Here is a 24,643-nt window from a genome sequence, read left to right as displayed (position 1 = left end):
AAGGTGCCACACATGAGACTGCTTAACAAGCTACGCCCCCGTGGCATTACAGGAAAGATTCTAGCATGGATAAGGCGGTGGCTGATGGGCAGCAGGCAAAAAGCAGGAATAAAGGGAGCCTTTTCTGGCTAGCTGCTGGTGATTAGTGGTGCTCCACAGGGGTCTGTGTTGGGACCTATTCTCTTTACGTTATTTTTCAATGATACAGATGATGGAATTGATGGCTTTGTTGATAAATTTGCAGACAATATGAAGATAGGTGGAGGGGCAGGATAGTTTTGAGGAAGTAGAGAAGCAACACAAGGACTTAGACAGAATAGGAGAAATGGCAGATGGAATGCAGTGCCAGGAAGTATATGGTTATGCGCTTTGGTAGAAGAAATGAAAGGGTTGACTATTGTCATGGCTACTTGAAATGACCAGGAGACGCAGACAATTCTTCGAGAAGTTTAAACCTTTATTTGCAAACAAAGGCTGAGGCAATCAATGAACTTGTCACCGAAAGCCCACCGAGCTCCGGTGTACAGCATTCTTTATAGTAATTTCTTATCTCAGTTACACTTCGGTTTTATCAGCATACCCAATCAAGTTTTAGTTGCATATCATCGATACATTAACTAATCAATCGCTCTTGCCTAGCTCTCGGTGCGCCACCAGTATTTCTTTCCAGTTCACATCTTGGGCCTCATTCCTGGCCACGGTTGTTTCTCAGTCAGCCTCCTTAACCTCCCTCACATTACATCTTCTGCTCGTACCACCCTGTCCGCCACCGATATCTCTTAATAAACAAAGGCTGAGTATAATACATGGAGTGCATTTCAGCTAACTAGTGCTGCTAGCTAAACAGGTGTTCTTTAACTGCCACAATATGTAGCTAAGAGAATACAAGGTATCTAGTGAAACAATACATAGCAAAATGTGTCTAGTAAAATAATACATAGTAATATTCAGTACATAGGAGTGATTACATAGTGTAGTAAATAGCTAGTACATAGTGGTTATATTTCAGGCATATATAGTGATTATGTCAGGTATATTTCTCAATACTATTTTCTAAATGGAGAGAAAATACCAAAAACAAACTGAGGTGCAAAGGGATTTCAGAGCCCTTGTACAGTATTCCCTAAAGGTTAACTTGCAGGTTGAGTCTGTGGTGAGGAAGGCAAATGCAATGTTAGCGTTCATTTCAAGAGGACTAGAATATAAAAGCAAGGATGTAATATTGAAACTTTATAAAGCTCTGGTGAGGCCTCACTTGGAGTATTGTGAGCAGGTTTGGTTCCCTTTTCTTAGAAATGATGTGCTGAAACTGGAGAGGATTCAAAGGAGGTTCACAAAAATGATTCCATGGTTGAATGGCTTGTCATATGAAGAGCATTTGATGGCTCTGAGCCGGTATTCACTAGAATTCATAAGAATGAGAGGTGACCTCAATGAAACCGATCAAATTGTGAAAGGCCTTTATAGAGTGGATGTGGAGAGGATGTTTCCTATGGTGGGAGAGTCTAAGACCTGAGCACACAGCCTCAGAATAGACAGGTGTCCTTTTAGAACAGAGATGAGGAGGAATTTCTTTAGCCAGAGAGTGATGAAACTGTGGAAATCTTCGCCACAGAAGGCTGTGGAGGCCAAGTCTTTATGTGTATTTAAGCCAGAGGTTGATAGATTCTTGATTGGTCAGGGCATGAAGGGATTTGGGGAGAAGGCAGGAGATGGGGCTGAGAGGAAAATTGGATCAGCCTTGATGAAATGGTGGAGCAGACTTGATTGGCCAAATGGCCTAATTCTGCTCCTATATCTTATGGTCTTGTAAGTGTTTCACATTAAACTGTATATCATAACAACATTATATATGAGGCTTTCTGAGAATGCATGAGGAATATGCTAGGTTGATATATAAATGCAAATTCTTCCATTACGTTATATCCAGTTAAGCTATGCAATGTACAGATAAAAGTGGATGCTTGAAGACACCAACATTATTACAACATGTCACAAATGGAAGCACGGATTTGATCTTTGCTTGCTCATGTGAACCAGCACACACAGTTTATGTTTATTTGATAGTAACTTCCCTCTAGCAAGAAATAAACAGCAGGAAATACTTTGTCCTTGTGCCAATTCTTGCAGTCCTGTGGGAGTAATGGGTTCCAATTCATTGGCACTGGTGCTGGTACTGACAACGAGAGAATTGTTCTGTTGGGATGAACCAGGCTGGGACCAGTGTTCTGAGGAATTCCATAAATAGGGTTGTAGACAGGCTCTAAATCAATTGGAGAGAGCAGGCGTGGGGTTGGGGGTTGTTAATAATACTCAAAATTGACAGATCCTGGACTGCAGAGTCGGTTTGCGAGTGCAGTTCTCCTTTAAGAAAATGGAAGCGTGGAAGTCAGGCCTGCCTGCAGGTATGACTGAAATGCTGAGGACTTAGACCCCCTACTCCCGACTATCCTGCTGCCAAATGCACAGTCTCTGGAAAATAAAGTTGAAGGCCTCAGAGCCAGATTGCTGTACCAGTGGGATATCAGGGACTGCTGTGTGCTTTACTTCATGGAAACATGGCTCACGCCTGCCATTTTGGATGCAGCACTGCAGCCCAAAGGCTTCACCATTCTCCCCAAAAACAGAGCAGCTCAGAGGAGGTGGAGTATGCATTATGATTAACTTACTGTGATGCACAAATGTGGCCATTCTGGCTCAGTCCTAATCACCCGACCTGGAACAACGAGAGGTCAAATGTCATCGTTTTTACCTGCTGAGGGAATTTTCTGTCATCATCCTGATAGCAGTGTACATTATAAATGAGGCCAATATCAGGCAGGCAGTGGAGGAGCTAAGCATCGTAATTAGCAGGCACATAAATGGCACACCCTCATGCCTTCCCTATCATTGTGGGGGATTTCCACCAGGCCAGCTTGAAGAAGCCACTGAACAACTACCAGCAACATATCACCCATGGAAACAGAGGAGCCAACACATTTGACCACTGTTAACCACCAGCAAGAATGCTAACCATGCCCATACATTGGAAAGTCCAATCGCCTGACTATACTTCTACTCCCACGGTATAGGCAGGAACTAAAGAGCACAGCACCAATGGTGAGGACCAAGAAGGTATGACCAAGGGAGCAGTTACAGGACTGCTTTGAGTCAGTGTTCTGGACAATATTCAGGGATTCATCTTCGAATCTGAATGAATACGCCAGTTGTCACCGACTTCAAGACTTGTGTGGATGTGTGTGTGCCTTCAAGAACACACTAGACATGCTCAAACCAGAAGCCATGGGTGAACCAGGAGATTCATAGTCTGCTGAGGGATCGATTTGTGGTATTCAGAACCAGTGATCTGGAACTATACAAGGAGTCAGGTATGATCAATGGAAGGCTATTTTAAGAGTGAAAGAAAACATTTTGATTGAGGTTAGAGAGTTTTCATGCTATTATTTTCTACTAAGCAAAACCTAACTTCATGAATGGATGTGATGCGTCACTCCCAGATGAGCATCATAAGAGAGTGCCTTTTATGCATGCTTTGAAAGGGTAAATACAACTACACCTGTGCATATCCCTGCAGCATCTGGTGACCCTGTGATTTCTGTCTCAGAGCCTGATGTCAGAACATCTTTCAGGAGGGTGAACACTCATGGGGCATCAGGTACCTGGTAGGGCTCTAAAGACCTGTGCCAAACAACTGGCAAGAGTTTTCAAGGACATCTTCAATCGGTCACTGCTGCAGTTGGAGATTTCCACCTGGACAATCGTACCAGTACCCAAGAAAAGCTGGGTGAGTTGCCTTATCTATTATTGCTCACATCTGTTGTGACGAAGTGCCTTGAAAGATTGGTCATGGCTAGTGTTGACTCCTGCCTAAGCAAGGTCCTGGACCCGCTACAATTCCCCTATCACCACAATCGGTCTATAGTGGATATGTTCTCACTGGCTCTCCACTTGTCCTTGGATTGCCCGGATAATAGTAATACCTATGTCTGGCTGCTGTTTATTGATTGCAGGTTAGCGTTCAACACAATCATACCCTCAGTACTAATAAACAAGCTCTAAAAGCAGAGCCTCTGAACTTCCCTCTGCAATTGGATCCTTGACTCCCTCACCTGTAAACCATAGTCTGTGCAGATCGGAAATAACATCTCCTCCTGATATTCAACACTGGTGCATCTGAAGGATGCGTGCTTAGTCCACTGTTCTAATCTCTCTACACCCATGACTATCTGGCTAGACACAGCTCAAACATCATCTATAATTTTGCTGATGACACAACTACTGTTGTCAGAATTTCAGGTGGCGATGAGGTGTACAAGAGCAAGATAGATCAGCTGGTTGAGTCTTGTCACAACAACAACCTTGTACTCAACGTCAGTACGAACAAGAAATTAATTGTGGATCAGGAAGGGAAGACAAGGTAACACATTGAGAGATCAGAAGTGGAAAGAGTGAACAGTTTCAAGTTCCTGGATGTCAACATCTCTGAAGATCTATCCTGGGCCCAACATATTGATGCAATTACAAAGAAGGCAGGACAGCAGCTATATTTCTTTTGGATTTTAAAGAGACTTGGTATGTTGTCAGAAACTCTCACAGCTTTCTACAGATGTACTATGGAGAGCATTCTAAATGGTTGCTTCAATGTCTGGTATGCGGAGCACCGCACAGGACTGAAAAACCTGCAGAAAGTTGTAAACTCGGCCAGCTCCTTCATGGGCACTAGCCTTCCCAGCATCAAGAACACCTTCAAAAAGTAACATCTTAAAAGAGCAGCATTCATCATTAAAGACCTCTTTCACGCAGGATACACCCTCTTCTCATTGCTACTATCAAGGGGAGTTACAGGAGCCTGAATGCATACACCTAACGATTCAGGAACAACTTTTTCCCTCCCCCAACAGAATTCTGAATGGGTAACGAATCAACAAACACTACCTCACTATCTTTATCCTCTCTTTTTGCACAACTTACTTTATTTAAAATTTTTGTATATTGTATGTCTTCTTATTGTAATTCATAGTTTTTCATTATTATGATATTGCAATGTACTGCTACTGCAAACAACAAATCTAATGACTTAGGGCAGTGATATTAAACCTGATTCTGATTCTGGGGTGTGATTCTAATGATTGGAAGTCTAATAAATAAAATGAAATGAAAGAAAATAAGGGGAAAACGAAAATCAAAGTGTGACAGGAAGCAAAATAAATCTGGTGTAAATAAAATGATAAAAATAGAGCATTTGCAGCAAGATATATGAGAGATAAAAAGAGTTGATAACACAAATAGCAACATATATGTATTAGTTATTACAGAGACCTTGTTACATGAAGACAAAGACCTTGGATTCAATATTCAGGTTGTTCAATGTTCCAAAAGAATTGTCAAAGAGAGAAAGATGACAGGGAAGCCTTGTTAAGCAAGGAAGGTTAAGGTGTGTTGAGTAATGACATACTGCAGATGCATTGCATAGTGAAGTGGAACTGGTTGGGTGAAGGTAATGAAAAACATTGGAAAGATGGCATGGAATAAAGAGGTAAATAATCTCCCAAGGGGTTGTTTCTCAATAGGACAAAGGAGATATAAAAAAAGCATGAACGAAGAGAACTCCAATTTGCATTGGTGATAATGATTGATGATGGCGGGCTGGAGATATGTCTCTACTAAAGGAGGTGTAAGGCGCTTCTCCCCTCCACTAACCTGCAGCTCACCCTTGGGCAAGGCGTAGCACCTGCTTAGTCCCCCAATCAGGGCCACAAGAAACCATGGGAGCAGGTGGTGGATGGTCGTATGAGCAGCTGGTGCATATCACAAGTCCTGGTAATGCGACCATTGACTCCAAGCAGACAATCTCTGAAGAGTATTGCTGACGGCTTGGTCACCCATCCTGTAAAGACATGACCCAGAAGAAGCCAATGTTAAACAAGTTCTGTAGAAATCTTTCCCAAAGACAATCAGGGTCATGGAAAGACCATGATCACCCACATCAAACAAAATTGTCCATGTTGATTGGACAATTCAAACTGACAAGGATATCATAGAAAAGGAATTTGGGAATGCTAAAATAGAAACTGAAGATGTTTCCTGACCTGTTGAGTATTTCCAGTGTTTTCTAGTTTTATTTTAGATTTGCTGTTTCTGCAGTTTGTTGACTCACATTTTGTGGACTGCGTCAGAAACTGTTTCTTAGAACCAACCAGGAACAGGCTATTTTAGACCTAGTCATGTGTAATGAGGAAAAACTGATTCAAACATCTGCTGGTTAAGAATTCCTGGAAAATTGTAACTACAACATGATTGAACTCCAGATCTGATATTTTCAAATTAAATAAGGGCAGTTAGAAAGATATGAAGGAAGATTTGTCTAAAATTGACTGAGTAAGTTGGCTAAGAGATAAGTCTGTGGATGTGTAATGGTTAGAGATTTAACCAGCAAATTCATAACATTCAGTAAAAAGTTTTCTTAATTAGAACTAGGGATTCCATGAGAAGTATGAATATTCCAGGCTTAGAAAGAAAATGAAAGGTAATGTTAAATCAAAAACTGGAGCACACAAAGTGACAAGGTCTAGTGGTAGATTAGGGAGGTTGAGCATTTTTCAAGACCGCACAGAAAAAAGACTGAAAATCTAATAAGGAGAAAAAAATTAATTATGAGAAAAAATACATCTTGCAACAAAGCATAACACGCACAGGTGTCAGAATAAAAGGCAAGGACAACAGGTTTAGGGAACCTTAGTTTTTGAGAGAATTTGAAGCCCTGGTTAAGAAAAAGGAGGTGCATAGCAAGTATAGGCAGAGAGGAATAAATGAGGTACTCGAAGAGTATAAAAAATGCAAGAAAATACTTAAGAAGACATGAAGTTACTCTAGCAGACAAGGTGAAGAAAATCACAAGAGCTTCGACAGATATATTAAGAGCAAAGGTATAGCATGGGACAAAGCTTGTCCTCTGAAAGATCAGAGTGGTCATCTATACATGGAGGTGAAAGAGACAGAGGAGATCTTAAATGAATTTTTTGCATCTGTATTTACACGGGAGACAGACACAAAGACTATGAAAGTGAGGCAAAGCAGCGGTGAGGTCATGGACCATATACAGATTACAGAGGAAGAGGTGTTTGCTATATTGAAACAAATTAGGATGGATAAATCCGCAGGGCCTAACAAGGTGTTTCTTCAGACCCAGTGGGAGCCTAGTGCAGAAACTGCAAGGGCCCTAGCAATGATATATGTTCTTTCAGCAGGTGATGATTAACGTGAGACGTCATTCGTTGGTGATGCAGCGCGAGGTTTAAAGACAGCTGGGTGCTTTCAACATTTTTCTCAGCGACCGGTAATCAAAGCAAGGGTATGTTCGTTGGTGACACAGTGCAAGGTTTAAAAAGAGATTGGGTGCATTCAGCTTTTTTTTTGGTGGGTGGCAACCAGTGCGGGGCCAATAAAAAAAAAGGTGTATATGGAGTGGCCATTGTGTGAGTGGGGCGTTGTTAGAGTTCTCCAGCTTTGGCTTAACGGGCTTAGGCAAGAATGGGCTTGGGCAAGCACAGGTGGAGGCTCTAAGAAACTAAGTAAGAAAGTTTCTAGGAAGTTATTTTTCTCTCTGTTAGCACATAGTTAGTACGCTGAGAATGGATCCAGAGGTCGTGTTATGTTCCTTGTGTGAGACGTGAGAAATTTGGGAGATTTCAAGTTTCACTGATAACTAATCTACACAAAGTGCACTGAGCTGCCGCTCCTTCGAGACCGTATAAAGGAAATGGAGCTGAGGCTCGATGACCTTGGGCTCATATGGGAGAATGAGGAGGTGATAGATAGGAGCTACAGTGAGGGAGTCACTCCAAGTTGCAGGAGGCAGGACCCTAGGTGACAGTCAGGAAAGGGAATGGGAATAGCCAGCCAGTGCAGAGTAGCCCTGTGGCCATTCCCCCAATAATAAGTATACCACTTCGGATACAGTTGTGGGGGAAGCCACAGTGACCAGGTCTCTGGTCCTGAGCCTTCTCTGTGGTTCAGAAGGGGGGGGGGGTTAGAGAACAGGAGTGCAGTAGTGATAGGGGGATTCCGTAATTAGAGGAACAGACCGCAGATTCTGTGGACGTGAAAGAAACACCCAGATGGTAAATTGCCTCCAAGGTGACAGGGTCAGGGATGTCTTGAATTAGGTCCACAGCATTCTAAAGGGGGAGGGTGAACAGCCGGAAATCATGGTACATATTGGTACCAACAACAAAGATAAGGAAAGGAAGAGGTCCTGAAGAGAGAATGTAGGGAGTTAGGCAGAGAGCGGAAAAGCAGGACCTCTACCGTAGTAATGCCTATGCCACACACAGATGAGGTTAAGAATAGGATGATTTGGCAGATGAATGTCTGTCTGAAGAACTGTTGCAGGGGGCAGGGTTTCAGATTTTTGGATCATTGGGATCTTTTCTGGGGATATATGACCTGTGTAAAAAGGGCAGGTTACAAACAAAACCAAAGGGGGCCAGTATCCTTTGGTTTGGGGGGTGTTTAAACTAATTTGGCGGGGGAATGGGAGCAGGAGTGATAAATCTTTGGATGAGACAGTTGGTGTACAAGTAGATACCGTGTGTAGTGAAACTGTGAGGAAGGACAGACAGATGGGGCAAATTTGCAGTCACTGGGGTGAGTTAAAGCATAACAGTGGACCAAAATCAAGAAAGGTGTTGATGCAGGATTGAAGGTGTTACATTTCAATGCACGCAGTATACACTATCAGATAGCTGATCTTTAGTGCAGCTAGAGAATGGCAGGTAAGATTTCATGGTCATCTCTGAGTTGTGGCTGGAAGATGATCATAGTTGGGAGCTTCCCATCCATGGATACACGTCTGTATCAAAAGGATAGCCAGGTAGGCAGAGAGGGTGAGGGGGTGGGGGGGGGGCTTTGTTGGTAAAAGATGAAATCATATCCTTAGAAAGAGGTGATATAGGTTAGGAAGATGTAGATGGATGGAGTTAAAAACTCCAAGGGAAAAAAAACTGATGGGAGTTATATACAGGCTTCTGAATAGTAGGCAGAATGTGGGCTACAATTATAATGGGGAAAAAGTATGTAAAAAGGACAACGTTGCGATAATCATGGAGGATTTCAATATGCAGAAAGATTAGGAAAATTTGTTTGGTACTGGATCTCAACAGAGGGAATTTGTAAAATGCCTGCGAGATGGCTTTTTAGAGCAAAGGAGAGGCTTTTGTTTGAATTTCCAAAAGGCCATTGATAAGGTGCTGCCCACGAAGCAGCTTAACAAAATAAGAGACCGTGGTATTAAGGGAAAGGTACTTGTCTGATTGGCAAGGGGTAAAGAATGGGAATAAAGGGGACCTTCTCTGGTTGGCTGCCGGTGACGAGTGGAGTGCTGCAGGAGTTTGTGTTGGGACCGCTTCTGTTCACATTGTTTGTCAATGATTTGGATGATTTGCAAGTTTGTAGATCGTACAAAGATAGGTGGAGGTGCAGGTCGCGATGAGGAAGCAGGGTGTCTGCAGAAAAACTACGACAAATTGGGAGAATGTGCAAAGTGGGAGGGGGAATTTCATTTAGGGAAGTGCATGGCCATGCACTTTGGCTGAAGGAAAAAAGGCAAGGACTTTGTAAATGGGGAGTAAATTCAAATTCAGACATGCAGTGGGATTTGGGAGTCCTCGTGCAGGCTTCCTACAGGTTAACTTGCAGGTTGAGACAGTGGTAAGAAAGGCAAATGCAATCCTAGCCCTCATTTATGAGAGGACTAGAATATAAAAGCAAGGATGTAATGCTGAGGCTTTATGAGGCATTGGTCACACCACAATTAGAGTATTGTGAGCAGTTTTGGGCCACATATCTAAGAAAGGATGTGCTCGCATCCGAAATGATCCAGAGAAGGTTCGTGAGAATGATCCCAGGAATGGAAGGGTTAACATATGAGGTGCGTTTAATGGCACCAGACCTGTATTTGCTGGAGTTTAGAAAAATGAGGGGGGATCTCATTTCAACTTATCAAATATTGAAAGTTTGAGATAGAGTGGGTGTGGAGAGGATGTTTCCTTTAGTGGCAAAGTTGAGAACAGCCTCGGAACTGAGAGGCGTCCATTTAGAGAAAAAAGATTAGGGAAAATTTCTTTAGCCAGAAGGTGGTGAATCTGTGGAATTCTTTGCTACAGATGGCTGTGCAGGGCAAGTCATTGGGTGTACTTAAGGTGGAGGTTGACAGGTTCTTGATTAATCAGGGCATCAAAGGTTTCAAGGAGAAGGCAGGGAAATGGGTTGAGAGGTGTAATAAATCAGCCATGATGGAATGGCAAAGCAGATTTTACGGGCTAAATGGCCTAATTCTTCTCCCAGGTCTTATGGTCTTATAGATATTTGAAACATCCTTGGCAATGGGTTAGGTGCCAGAGGAATGGACGATTCTGTTGTTTAAGAAAGAATAAGACAAGAAATTAAAGGCTGGTGAGCTGGATATCAATATAGTGGGTAGATTATTGGAAGGTATTCTAAGGAGCTGGATTTGTAAGTAGTTGGATAGACAGTGACTGATTAGGGATAGAAAACATGGATTTGTGCATGGTAGGTTGTGTCTAACCAATCATAGAGTTTTTCAAGGAAGTTACCAGGAACATTGATGAAGACAAGGCTGTGGATGATCTCTACAAGGACTTTATCAAGGCCTTTGTCAAGGACCCCCATGGGACGTTAGGCAAGATGGTCTAGTCCCTTGGCATTCAAGATGAGGTAGTAAATTGGATTAGACATTGGCTTTGTGGCAAAATGACAGAGAGTGCCTCTCTAACAGGAATCCTGTGACTAGTGGTGTACCACAGGGATTGGTGCTGGATCCATTGCTTGTCATCTGTATCATTGATCTCCAGATGATAATGTGGTAAACTGGATCAGTAAATTTGCAGATAACACGAAGACTGGAGTCTAGTCGACAGCGAGGAAGACTATCAAAGCTTGCAGCTGAATCTGGACCAGCAGGGAAAGTGGACTGAAAATGGCAGATGAAATTTAATGTAGAGAAGTGTAAGGTGTTGCACTTTGTGGGGGGGGAACCAGGGTAGGACTTACACAGTGAGCAGTCGGACTCTGAGGAGTGCAGTAGAATAGTGCGATCTTGGAATACAGATCCATTATTCCTTGGAAGTGGCATTATCGGTGGATCGTCAAATCACAAACACGAGGAAATCTGCAGATGCTGGAAATCCAAGCAACACACATAAAATGCTGGAGGAACTCAGCAGGCCAGGCAGCATCCATGGAAAAGAGTATAGTCAACGTTATGGGTTGAGACCCTTCGTCAGGACCCTTCTACTGAAGGGTCTCGGCTCGAAATGTCAACTGTACTTTTTTCCATAGATGCTGCCTGACCTGCTGAGTCCCTCCAGCATTTTGTGTGTGTTATCGGTAGATGGGTTCATAAAGAAAGCTTTTGGCACACTGGCCTTCATAAATCAAAGTATTAAGTACAGGAGTTGGATGTTATGTTGAGGTTGTAGAAGACATTGTTGAGGCCTAATTTGGAGTACTGTTTGTGGTTTTGGTCACCTACCTACAGGAACAATGTAAATAAGATTGAAAGAGTGCAGAGAAAATTTATAAGGATGTTGCCAAGACTTGAGGGCCTGAGTTATAGGGAAAGATTGAATAGATTTGGACTCTATTCTCTAGAGGATAGAAAATTTGGGGGAGATTTGATAGAGGGAAACAAAATTATGAAGGGCATAGATAGGATAAGAGCAAGCAGGCTTTTTCCACTGTGGTTGGGTGAGACTACAACTAGTGGTAATGGATTAAGGATGAAAAGGAAATGTTTAAGGGGAACTTGAGGAAGAACTTCTTAACTCAGAGGGTTGTGAGAGAAATTTGGATAGGTACATGAATTGGAAGGATATAGAGGGCTATGGTCCGGGTGCAGGTTGATGGAACTAGGCAGATTAATAGTTCAGCATGGACTAGATGGGTCAAAAGGCCTATTTTGTTGCTGTAGTGTTCTGTGACTCATGACTCTATGAGTCAATTGGGAAGAGTTTCTAAGAGAATACAAAGAGGAAGTGGGAGGCTAAGTTACGTTTGAAAGCCCATTGAGGATGAAACTGGAAAATCAATAAGCAGAAGGAAGGAAATAGCAAACCAATACTTAGCATCAATCTTCATGATGGAGGACATCGCAAGTATCTTAACAATAACAAAGGGTTCAAAGTACATTTATTATTAAAGTACGTATGCAGCCCTGAGATTTGTCTTCCCTCAGACAGCCACAAAACAAGGAAGAACCATGGAACCCGTTCAAAGAAAACACGTTAAAACCTCACCCTACTCGCGAAAAAAAACCAAATTGCACAAATGGCAATGAAAAAGTGAGCGAAAAGTCAGAATGGAAAACACAAAATCAAAAGACATATTTCAGTTCAGCTCTGTGCTCGCTACCTGCAGACCACCCCAATTCAAAAATCAGAATGGCTGGTTTCAAAGAGCAAGGAAGAGCTTGTAATCATCCGGTTGATGAGAGACAAGGTTTTGGAAAAACTAATCAAGTCAAGTCACGTTTACTGTCATTTGACGATATATATTGTATGTATATAACATATATAACCATATAATATGTACATAAATGAGTCAACCTTTCTCTGAAGCAGGGTGTAAAGCACAGTAGTACACAGGGCACTCATTATACATGCTAACATATGAAAGTACAGAAAAAATAGCACCAAGGGCAGACATGTCACCAAGACCCAACCTACATCCAAGGGCTTTTATAAGAAGTGGTTACAGAGATAATAGATACATTGGTTAGGGTTTTCCAAACTTACTGAATTCTAGGAAGTAACAGCAGATTGAAAAACAACTAATGTGACTCCTTGTTCAAGCAGGGAGGGAAAGAACTCTGCATCAAATACTGGAGTTTGACGTGTATTCGTGGCATGATGCCAGAGTGAGTAATCAGAACAGTAGTAGGTTATCCTTAGAAAAGCTGAATACAATATGATGGCACAGAGGCAGGTGGGCAATAAGAATATTGTAACTAATGTCAGGATATAGTTTGGTGCAAAAGCCTGGCAAATGGAGTTTAATGTGGCTGTGCATTGTGGTGAGAGGGAATCAAAAGGCAGAACTTATATAAACAGAGAGAGATTATAAATAAATACAGTACAGAGGTATCTCTGTTGATGAACATGAACTAAAGTTTAGAGGCAGTTGCAGCAAATTGATAAGAAAGGAAACAGAATATCAAACTTTATTACAAGTTTAGGACTTTAGAATAGGAAAGTATTGTAAGAGTTGTACAAAGTGTTAGTGAGTCCACACTTGGCGTACTGTGCAGTTTTCGCCCCCTTATTTAAGAATGGATATAGCAGCATTGGGAGCAGTCCAAAAGTCATCCAATAAGCTAATTTTTTGGATTGTCTTACTGTGAGAGGTTAAAGAGCTTGGGTTTGTTTTCTTCAGAATTCGGAGAAATCTGGGGTAATTTTATTAAACATGCACAATTCAAAAGGTAAATGTCAGAATATATGCCGAGATGTTGCTACTAGTAGGAGAGTCTCGATTAAGGGAACAATGACACATGTTAAGGAGATCCTCTTTTAAAACTAAGGTGCATAGAAAATGAATTCTCCATCCCAGAGCATTGTGAAAACTATTTAAAGTGGAGGTGGATAAATTCTTAAAAGACAGGGAAACTGAGGTTAAAGGAGTTGAGGCCTGAGGCAGATCAGCCATAATCATATCGAATAGTGAGGCAAACTGGAGGGGCCAGGTTACCTTACTGTTGATCCCACTTACCTGTGTTCTTGTCACAAACAAGAAAATCTGCAGTTACTGGAAATCCGAGCAACACACACAAAATGCTGGAGGAACTTAGCAGGTCAGGCAGCATCTATGAAAAAAAGTACAGTCAACGTTTCAGGCAAGGGTAAATGTGCTTGTGAAACCATAAGCGCATCTTTCCCACCCCCCCCCCACCCCGACTTTCTGCTTTCCACAGGGATCACTCCCTACACAACTTCCTTGTCCATTCATCCCTCCCACTGATCTCCCTCCTGGCACTTACCCTTGCAAACAGAACAAGTGCTACACCTGCCCCTAAACCTCCTCCCTCACTACCATTCAGGGCCCCAAACAGTCCTTCCAAATAGATAATACTTCACCTGTGAGTCTGCTGGGGTCATATACTGTGCCCGGTGCTCCCATTGTGGCTTCCTGTATATCAGTGAGCTCTGACATAGATTGGGAGACTGCTTCGCTGAGCAACTATGCTCCGTCTGCCAGAAAAACGGGGAATCTCCCAAGGGCTACCTATTTTAATTCCAATTCCCATTCCCATTGTGATATGTCAATCCATGGCCTCCTCTACTGTCATGATGAAGCCACACTTAGGCTGGAGGAACAACACCTTTTATTCTGTCTGGGTAGCCTCCAACCTGATGGCATGAACACCGATTTCTTGAACTTCCTTCAAAGTCCCCCACCTCCTTCACCCTTTTCCCTCTCTCACCTTATCTCCTTGCCTGCACATTGCCTCCCTCTGGTGCTCTTCCTCCCCCCTTTTCTTTCTTCCATGGTCTTCTGATCTTTTCTATCAGACTCACCCTTCTCCAGCCCTGTATCTTTTTCACCGACCAACTTCCCAGCTCTTTACTTCATCCCTCCCACTCCCGGTTTCACCTATCGCCTAGTGTTTCTCCCTCTGCTCCCTTCACCTTTTCAATCTACTCCTCAGCCTTTCCTCCCCCAGTCCTGCCGAAGGGTCTCGGCCCAAAACGTCGACTGTACTTTTTTCCATCGATGCTGCCTGGCCTGCTGAGTTCCTCCAGCATTTTGCGTGTGTTCCTGTGCTCTTGTGTTACTGTTCATTGCCACTTACCAGAGGAATGTCACTGTTTGCACAAATGCTTTTATTGTTCTTACAGAATCAGAAATAACTTGGAAAGCTGGTTTGAGCATGACTATTTCATCACAATGATAAGCGATTGTAGAAATCTCCAGCTGCCCTAAATGTGGCTCAGAATAATGAGGCAATCTAGAATATCATTAAACCTTCTCTGACTAAATTGAATTGTCTGGGAAGATGGTTTGTGAAATCCTTATACAGTGAAGTAAAGGCAATGGAAGAAAAATCGTGGTCTCAAAGCAATTTCACTACATGCGGGAATAGAATTGACACAAAAATCTTCAAAAGCCCAGATGAAGGTTGTTTTTCCACAGCAACGGCTCCAGGTACCCAGTGCCTTGGAACTGATTTATACTTAAAAACATTCCTGGTTTATGAGTCAAGTACAAAGGGAACTATTGAGCTTTGCTACAAAACCGGGCTGTGCTTGGCCTACGTGGTGATATTAAGAACACGTGACGGCAGTCACAGCTCTCTGGCCCAATTGACTGAAGCAAGGCACCAGAACCAACATTTTTCTGTAAGTGGAGAAGAAATTAATAACAGTCTGTATGTTAAAAGATATTTATCTGCCCCTGTACTGGAGCCAAGAAAATCTGGATTGGTAAATTCTGAATATGCGTGTGTCAGGTTTGTCACCCAGATTTCCTTCTGTGCTGCTTCCTGCTACTAGTTTATTCTGCTATAATAAAGAAAGAGGCCAGTGTTAGTTTATTGTTGTGAAGCCTCTGTGATAATATGAATCACGACCAGAACTAAAACTTATACCCAAAGCTTCAATGCATGCAAGTGTCTGATTACATGTGAAAATAGTCTAAGGTCCGAATTTACAGTAATATAATCAACATGGTTTTTGGTGCTTTGCAAAGCCAAACATTGGTGATTGTTTTGCTGTACAGTATTACATGCACAGAGATGTGATTCATTGCCCTGTTTCTTTAGGGACACGATTTGGAAGGAACGTGTGAGATTCCTGGAGGAGAGAGTTCTAAACACTTGGCCTCGGTTTACAATTTGGAATGCTGGGAAACAGGGGAGAAAACTATACAGGTCTCTGTCAGCTGCCAATCAGAAAAAGGTATGTTTAAACCAAAACCAAATTATTAAAGGACAACAATTCAGAAATAATCTATCAAATACTCTGTCAACATCTCCTTTGTTAGCCAATTTTCATTGTTGGGTAGGTAGAGATGCTATTAAAAAACAATGGGGTTAAATTTTCATTTGAATAATTGAGCATTAATCTAGGTGAATGCAATCATCTAACCCATTGTATTGCCACATTCTCCCTGAGATAACTGAAATCTGTACCTTTTTCCTCATGTTTTTGTCTGATTGTATTTCTGTGAGGATGACTTTTATGTGTTGCTTTAAAAGCAGCATTTATGTAGCCTGGGCTGCTGTTGTTATCGTTTACTGAAATGATCTGCCATCATCACCTTTTTTTTTAATAAATTTTTTTTTATTGAATTTTCAAATGGTTACAGAAGGGAAAAAAAATTATCAACCCTTCCCCCCTCCCCTTAACCCCTCCCCCCTAACATATCCCTGTAGAAAGAGAAAAAAAAAGAAAGAAAGAAAGAATGCCTGGATATTGGAAGATCCCCACATGCTCCATGGAGTTCATAATAGCTTTAGTATATATATTTATTTCTTTCCCCAGATAACCAATAATTTTATCTTCGGAGCACCTATATATTTAATCCTATCTTTTGTAAATAAGGGTGCCAAATTTTCAGAAATATTTCATATTTATCTCTTAAATTATAAGTAATGCAGCTAAAAGCTATATCTATTTTCATTTTCTTAATGTATGTTAAAATTCTTTTTCTTTTCACCAGTCCATTAAGCCCATTAACATTAAAACTTTAAAAATTCAGTAAATTAGTCATTATTTTTAACAGGGTTACTCCAGTCTATAGTAATACCTAACTTTTCAACTTTTGTAGTACCTTGGGGAATCTTTTTAAAATTCTCCGTGTTGCTATGTGTCTTCCGCCCCCCCCCCCCGATTGTCCAGGCAAAGAAAGAAAGATTAAAGAAAAATAGATTATAAAGAAAAAAAATAACAAAATACACCCCTACTAATGTTGTGAATAAAGAAAAAACACAACATTACCCCCCTCCGTTGTGCAGGTCATGGCAATCACCATAATTACACACGTGAATCCCGTAGCAATCGATCCGAAGTTCCCCCAGCTCCCCCGTAACATAAAAAAGTATATATTAGAGAAAAAAAATAGTATCACTACTCTCGATTAATATTTCTCAAATTTTTACCTTTCTCCCCCTGTATCATATAATTAAGAATATATTTAAATATTCTTCTGTCCTTAAACATCCATCAACTTCATTCACTGTCCCTGTCTTCATCTTTAATCTGTTTCACTTTTAAATCTTTGGCTGTGGTTAGCTAATATTTGGGAGTTCTTGTGCAAATTCTTCCGCATCCCGATAATCAGTAAAAGATCTTCTTTTTCCGTCATCCAAAAAAATTATCAAGGTTGCCGGGTGGATAAAACTTTTTTCGCTGGGTTAAATTCCTTCTTTCTCTTCAAAAGGCCATAACTTATATCAGGATAGAAAAGAACTGTTTTCCCTTCTATCAGCAATGGCCCGTTTCTCTTTCTGGCATGTTGGGCAGCCGCCTTCAGGATCTTTTCTTTATCTTGATATCTTAAGCATTTTATCAAGATTGATCGTGGGTTTTGATCAACTTGAGGTCTTGATCTTAAGGCTCTGTGAGCCCTTTCAATTTCAATTAACTGGGTTCCTTCTTCCATTTCCAAAATTTCCGGAATCCATTTTTGAAAAAAATTTATTGGATTCTCTCCCTCTATACCTTCTTTAAGTCCAACAATCTTAATATTATTTCGTCTGTTAAAATTTTCAAGTACATCCACTTTTTCCAACAACCGTTTTCTTTCTGATGTCCAGGCAGAAATATTATCTTCCATTTTATTCACTCTATCAATGGTGTCTCCCGTTATTTCTTCCAAGTTTTTAATTTTCTTGTCCATTTTGTCCTGTCTTTTCATCATTTTATCAAACATAATCTTCATATTTTTAATATCTTTTTAAAATTAATTTTAATGCTTTTAATTCATGCATTATTTGCACCAAAGATTTTTTTATGTCTCCAATATCACCTCCAACCTCTTCCTGTTGCTCTTCTTTGTTTGTCTCTTCATCTTCATCTGATTTACCCAGAGAATCTGATTCCACCTCATATTCACTTTCACTTTCAGTTCCGATCATAGCTGGGATTTGAAGTTTGGGTTGCTCGTGTTTGCGCATGCCCCTTCCTTAACGTATGAGCAATTCCTGTTGCTCTTTTTTTTTGGAAACGGTTATGTTACCGCAGTTTCCTGTCCTGTATTGCTGGAGGTAAAATGCACTTGAGCCCAAGGCTCTTTCATGGCTGCCGGCCTTGATTCTTTTCCAACCTGTGTTGTCTTCAAAGCAGTAGTTTTCTTCTGCTTCTGTTTAGGAGTCATATCTTAAGACAATCCTGAGTAGTTTATAAGTAATTTTTAAAAAGTATTTCCTAACTTTTCTTCACTTAAACATTATTTTACTGTTTTTTTACGGGAGAGTTGGATTTCCACGTCTCGATTCTACGTCATCACATGACGTCCCCCCATCATCACCTTTCTGTCCAGCAGAGGAGGTCAGCAACAGATTTAACATTACTAAATCGTTCTATGTTCTCATTAAATCCAGGTGTGGCAACTTTGCTTTTGGGTATGAATGCAATAGAATGTACAATATATTATGAAATAGAAATGAAAAAGGTATAGGCTCCTATGCACAGTCTCTTATCATTTCAAAGCATAATGTATTGAAGCTTTGTGCATTATATCACAACAATGTTAAAATCACTTTATCATACTTTTGACTTTGTTGGCCATATCAGATCTGTAAATCAAATCCACTTTGAGCTTTGAACTGTGTACACTAGGATTCAGATATGTGGGCTTGCTGTCATAGTTTTTTGTCTCTCAGAACCACGATTTTTGCTCAGAACAGATCTGCGCTGGTTGGTGAATGTAATGTACGCAAACCTTATTTGTGAAAATGTTTTGTGAAATTACAATGAAAATTTTATGAGTTATAGAGCTAAATGGATAAGTTTGAGATTAAGAGCCAAAGTATTGACAATAGTGTTGAAACTCTCCACAAAACATACTCATTTCAGCAATGCTTTAACTGGGGAAATAATTATTGTGAAATAACAGAAGGTTTCTGTAGAAGCAATATCCATTGTCAAACGATGTCATGGTGTTTGAAGGTTAGTCTTCATGGCCAGTTTTACATGCTTGCAGAACACAATTGAATCTCATTTTTTCCATACACTTTAGGCTTCCAATGAGCATTTTTCAAAACTTTAGGTTGTGACGTAGATCATAAGTTTTACATTAAATGTGAAATCTGCATAAACTGAAGTTTATTTCTCCAGCTAACTACTATATCTCAAGTGAACTGTAAACAGAAGATGAACAAATTCTAGAATTTCTACTGACGGCATAATTTTTTAACTCAGTCCTTTCCCATGTGTTAATAATTGGGCCAATATTGTAGAAGTTTAGATATTTTGAAATCTGGCACTGTCTGAAATCTACAACATTAATGCCATCCTGTTTTTTGGCACATAATGTTTCAAGTATTGTGAAAGGAATGAAAGCTCTCTACTAATCTGATCAGATGATATACAAACTCTAGAGTACAAGATGTCAGGGAAGGCAAATCAGTCCTAGAATATACCATTTCTTCAAAGGTCTACCTATTCAGTATGACAGATAATATTGCATGCTTCAGATTCCAGGGTTAATGAAAGTATCAACACATAGTTATGAGGCTCTCAGATGTGGCTCATTTAAATAAACCCACATTGTTTATGGTTGAATTCTCGGATTTGGTGATGTTTTGCTAAGATTTTCTCTCATACAAAGGAACAGATGTTTATTTTTTGTAGAACTGATGATTCATTAGATTTTTCAGCTGAAAGAAAATGTTAATACACAACCGATTGCCCATAACAATGTATAAAGGCATGAATATATTGTAGTTTTCCATAATATTTGAAAGGCAAATGTATTTATTTGTGCCGGTTACTCTATCTTCAGAGTTAACTTCCATTTGATAGAATTGACCCTGAAAGGAGTCCAGATTAGCTGCATCATAGGCATCTTCATTACTACTGTAATCATTCCACAATTACCTTAAAGAGGCCAATTTTATCTTCCTCCTAGTATTTGGTAATGTGGTCAACCATTGTGTTTTATTGAAACAGCCAAAAGAAAGTATAGAACTTGTTCATTTAGGCAAATCAGGTTCATTGGCACAAGAACCAGAATTTAGAACAAACCCCACCATAAAACCCCTAAAAGTATCCTAAATTAAACACTAACAATGTTATGTTTTGAGGCCTAATTGCCCATTAGAACGATTAAATGTTTTTGAACATCCTTGATCACTAATGAAACATTATTAGTTACTAAGGGCAGAGCCCTTAGTGTTATCAAGGACCCCATCCAGCAACCTCTTTGATTTTCTACCGTCAAGTGGGAGACTCCGATGCATAAAAACAAGAACGGTCTTCCCTCAGGCCATTAGGCTTCTGAACTCCCTGCTGCATTGTATTCACCGGTTAATTTGTTCTGTACTTAACAATATTTAATTTATGTGATTTATTTGTTTATTTGTGCATAATTCATCTGTAGATTTTATCCTTACTTTCCTAAGTTATTATGTGTTATATGTACTACTGTGCTTTACATCCTGGTTCGGAGAAACATGGTCTCATTTGACGGTATACAGGTACAGGATATAGTTAAATGGCAATAAACTTGACTTGAAATAACACACACTACAGTATATGTGAAAAATCTTGGGGTAGAATTGTTAAAATTTCTCAGCTCATAAAGATGTAATACATTTTAACAACGTGGATTTCTGCGTTGCATGAGTACTCTTTGAGCTCACTCTTAATCCAAATAATTTTGTTCTCTTTACCCTTGCGTACAGGAAATGACATTAAACAATCTTGAATCTTGAAAATCATTGTCAGTATTAAACAAACAGAAACATTTTTGATTTGTATACAAAGGTGAAACTTGTAATATAGATGGAGAGGAGCCTAATAAAGTTACAGCAAACACTCATACTATCTTTCCAGCTGGACCACTACAAACAGCTGTTGAATATTCATATGAGATCAGCATGCAGATTCAGGCTATGTCCACACTAGGCCGGATAATTTTGAAAACACCGGTTTCGCGTAAAAATGATAGGCGTCCACACCAAGCGTTTTTGAAAATACCTTCATCCCCATTAAAACGGGTATTTGGGTGAATCTCCTCCTACTTGGGCATGTGCAGGACACATCTTCAGAAAAGAAGCGACATGTTTGGTGTTGAATCTCGCAGTGAAAGTCTGCGTTTGTGCAGTTACAGACTAGAAAAATTTAAAACGAAATTGCCAAATGACGGACAGCTGTTGGCTCTCGTAAAGGTGGACTTAAAACTTAAAAAAAACAAATACTGGAGCATATGGATGCAACTGACAGGGAGTTTATAGACAGTATGACCTGGCTGACGACGAACATTGAAAAACTGACCAACTCTGTTGCATTAATAAAGCACCTTGTTAAATGTATAAAACATGTCTGCATCAGTATTATCTTGTATTTCCGTACAATGTTACAGTAGGCTGTTACACATCTATTGTTAGAGAAATACTTGCATAAATAGGTAAACCACTTTCATACAAGCAAGGACAGAAAACAGGGCAAAGTGAGTATACTTATTTATCCCATAAGTTATGGGTCAAAGTATTTGATGAGTACATTTCTAATTCTTCTGGCTTAAGTCTCGTTGCTGTCTGTTCTGAAAGTTAGGTTGTGTGGGGGGTTGCATTCAGGAAAACAATGAAATGCCGCCATCTGTTCCGGCATGTCGTGACAGCGTTTCTAGAAATCTCTGGTTACCCCATCCACACTACTCTTGCCCAAGCGGTGTTTTCAAACTTAAACACTCTGGAGGGCATTTTAGAAAAGCTCTGTTTTTGGGGAAAGAAAACACTGTTTCAGTGTGGACGGAGGGTCAAAACGAAGAGAAAAAGCTTCGGTTACGGATTTATCCAGTCTAGTGTGAACGTAGCCTCAATGTCTTGTAAAAGTATTCAGCCCCCAACCCTTTGTTCACATAAATGAGTATTACAACCAGCGATTTTGATCAATTTAACTGAAAATTTTTATTTCTGAATCATATACTCCCTTTTTTTCCACAGTAGAGCCCCAAAACAGGGAGAATTGTAAAGCATGAAAAACTAAAAATTCAAAAACGGAAGTGTCATCAATTCCAAAGTATTCATCCCTCTTTGCTCAGTACTTAGTTGAATGACCTCTCTCAGCTATTACAGACAGTAGTCTTTTTGGTTAAGTCTCTATCAACATGATGGAACAAGATTTGCCCAGTCCTCTTTGCAAAGTTGCTCAAGCTGTGCCAGGTTAGTTGGGGAGTGGTGGTGGACAGCAATGTTGAAGTCTTGCCAGAGATGCTCAATCGGGTTAAGGTCTGGACTCTGACTGGGCCACTCAACAACATCAATCTTCTTCATTTGAAGCCACTCCGTGGTTGCTCTGACAATGTGCTGTTTGGTCATTTTCCTCCTGAATGATGAGCATCCTCCCCAGTTTAAACTTTCTGGCAGAGGCTAGCAGGTTTTTATCCAGGATCTCTCTCTGTATTTAGTAGCATTCATCTGCCCATCATTGCTCACCAGATGCCACACGTACCACTTAGTGTTGAGGCCAGAAAGTTCCACTATAATCTCAGCTGACCACAATACTTTCTTCCACATCTTTATAGTATCTTCTAAGTTATGCTTTGTGAAGTCTTTATAGGCAAGGATATGCCTTTTCTTTTATCCAGGGCTTCTTCCTTGCCGCTCTTCCATAAATACCTTTTGTGTGCAAGGCCTTAGAGATTGTGGAGCCATGAACTTCATCTCCATTTGCAGCCACTGACTTCTGCATCTCCACCAGAGTAACTATTTGTGTCATAGGAACCTCTCTTACAAGTGACTTTCTTCTTTGATGGCTAAGTTTAGAGAGGCATCTTGACCTAGGCAGTGTGACTGTGGTTTCATTTTCTCCCCACTTTTTCACAATGCACTGCACTGAGCTCCAAGGTGTAGAGTCATAGAGAAGTACAGTGCAGAAACAGGGCCTTCAGGCCATCTAGTCCTTGCCAAAATCATTTAAATTCTCTACTCCCATCAACCGGCAATGGAACCGTGGCCTTCCATATCCCTACCATCCATGTACCTATCCAGACTTCTCCTAAACATTGAAATCGAGCTCCCATGCACCACGTGTGCTGGCAGCTCATTCCACACTCTCACAACTCTGAGTGAAGAGGTTTCCACTCATGCTCCCTTTAAGCTTCTCACCTTTCACCCCTAACCCATGACTTCTGGTTGTAGTCCCATCCACCTATGTGGAATAAGACCTGCTTACATTTACTCTATCTATACCCCTCATAATTTTGTATACTTCTATCAAATCTCTTCTCAATCTTCTCAGTTCTAAAGAATACAGTCCTAACCTATTCAATCTTTCCTTATAACTCAGGTCCTCCAGACCCAGCAACATCCTTGTCAATTTTCTCCATACTCTTTCAACCTTGTTGACATCTTACCTGTAGGTAAGAGACTAAAGCTGCATGCAATACTCTAAATTAGGCCTCGCCAATGTCTTATACAACTTCAACAAAACATCCCATCTCCTGTTCTCAATGCATTAATTTACGAATGCCAATGTGCCAAAAGCTTTCTTTACAACCCCATTTACCTGGGACACCACTTCACAAGTTATGGACCTGTATTCCCGGATCGCTTTGTTCAGCCACACTCTTCAATGCCCAACCATTCACTATGTAAGACCTACCCTAGTCGGGCCTATCAAAGTGCAAAACCTTGCACTCGTCTGCATTACATTCTGTCTGCCATTTTTCCAGCCGATGCAGATCCCAATGTTAGCCTTCCTCACTGTCCACTACACCCCCAATCTTGGTGTCATCCAGAAATTTGCTGATCCATTTAACCATATTATCATCGGGTTCACAGATATAGATGACAAACAACATAGGATCCAGCTCATCACTAATCACAGGCCTCCAGTCAGAGAGGCAACCCTCTACTACCACTCTCTGGCTTCTCTCACAAAGCCAACGTCTTTTCCAATTTACTACCCTATCATGAATGCTGAGCAACTAAACCTTCTTGAGCAGCCCCATACAGGTCCCTGTTAAGTGCCCTACTAAAGTCCATATGTGCAACATCCACTGCCTTGCCTTCATCCACTTTCCCAGTACCTTCTTCGAAAAACTCTATAAGATTGGTTAGACATGACCTACCATGCACAATACCATGCTGACTATCATTAATTAGTCCACATCCATCCAAATACTTATATGTTTGGTCCCTTAGAATACCTTCCAATAACTTTCCACAACTGCTGTCAGGCTCACTGGCCTATAATATCCTGATTTATGTTTAAAGCCTTTTTTAAGCAGTGGAACGCATTGCTATCCTCCAGTCCTCTGGCCCTTCCCCTGTTGCTAAGGGTGAGTTAAATATCTCTGCTCAGGCCCCAGCAATTTCTGCACTTGCCTCCCGTAGGATCTGAGGAAACATCTTCTCAGGTCCTGGGTATTTATTCACCCTGATTTGCCTCAGGATAGCAAA

At 40.7% G+C, this 24,643-nt stretch overlaps 1 protein-coding gene and 1 long non-coding RNA gene across 2 annotated transcripts in view; one reads left to right on the top strand and one right to left on the bottom strand.

Annotated features, from left to right (window-relative positions):
- Positions 1 to 14,755, bottom strand: part of LOC140714583 (uncharacterized) — a 65,747-nt gene extending 50,992 nt beyond the window's left edge. Inside the window, exons 1-3 of the long non-coding RNA XR_012095934.1 lie at positions 14,703 to 14,755; positions 13,786 to 13,879; positions 5,701 to 5,887 (exon numbers count right to left, since the gene is read on the bottom strand). This is a non-coding gene — a long non-coding RNA (uncharacterized lncRNA). The remainder of the gene's footprint in view (positions 1 to 5,700; positions 5,888 to 13,785; positions 13,880 to 14,702) is intronic.
- b3gntl1 (UDP-GlcNAc:betaGal beta-1,3-N-acetylglucosaminyltransferase-like 1) overlaps positions 1 to 24,643 on the top strand; it is a 338,597-nt gene that overhangs the window by 246,324 nt on the left and 67,630 nt on the right. The window contains 1 exon segment of the mRNA XM_073025894.1: positions 15,836 to 15,971. Coding sequence (XP_072881995.1) covers positions 15,836 to 15,971 — 136 coding nt within the window.

This window comes from Hemitrygon akajei, chromosome 22 (assembly GCF_048418815.1).
Source record: "Hemitrygon akajei chromosome 22, sHemAka1.3, whole genome shotgun sequence".
Taxonomy (NCBI): Eukaryota; Metazoa; Chordata; class Chondrichthyes; order Myliobatiformes; family Dasyatidae; genus Hemitrygon; species Hemitrygon akajei.
The sequence above is the reverse complement of the archived record's forward strand: the minus strand, read 5'-3'. Positions and strand labels throughout refer to the sequence as shown.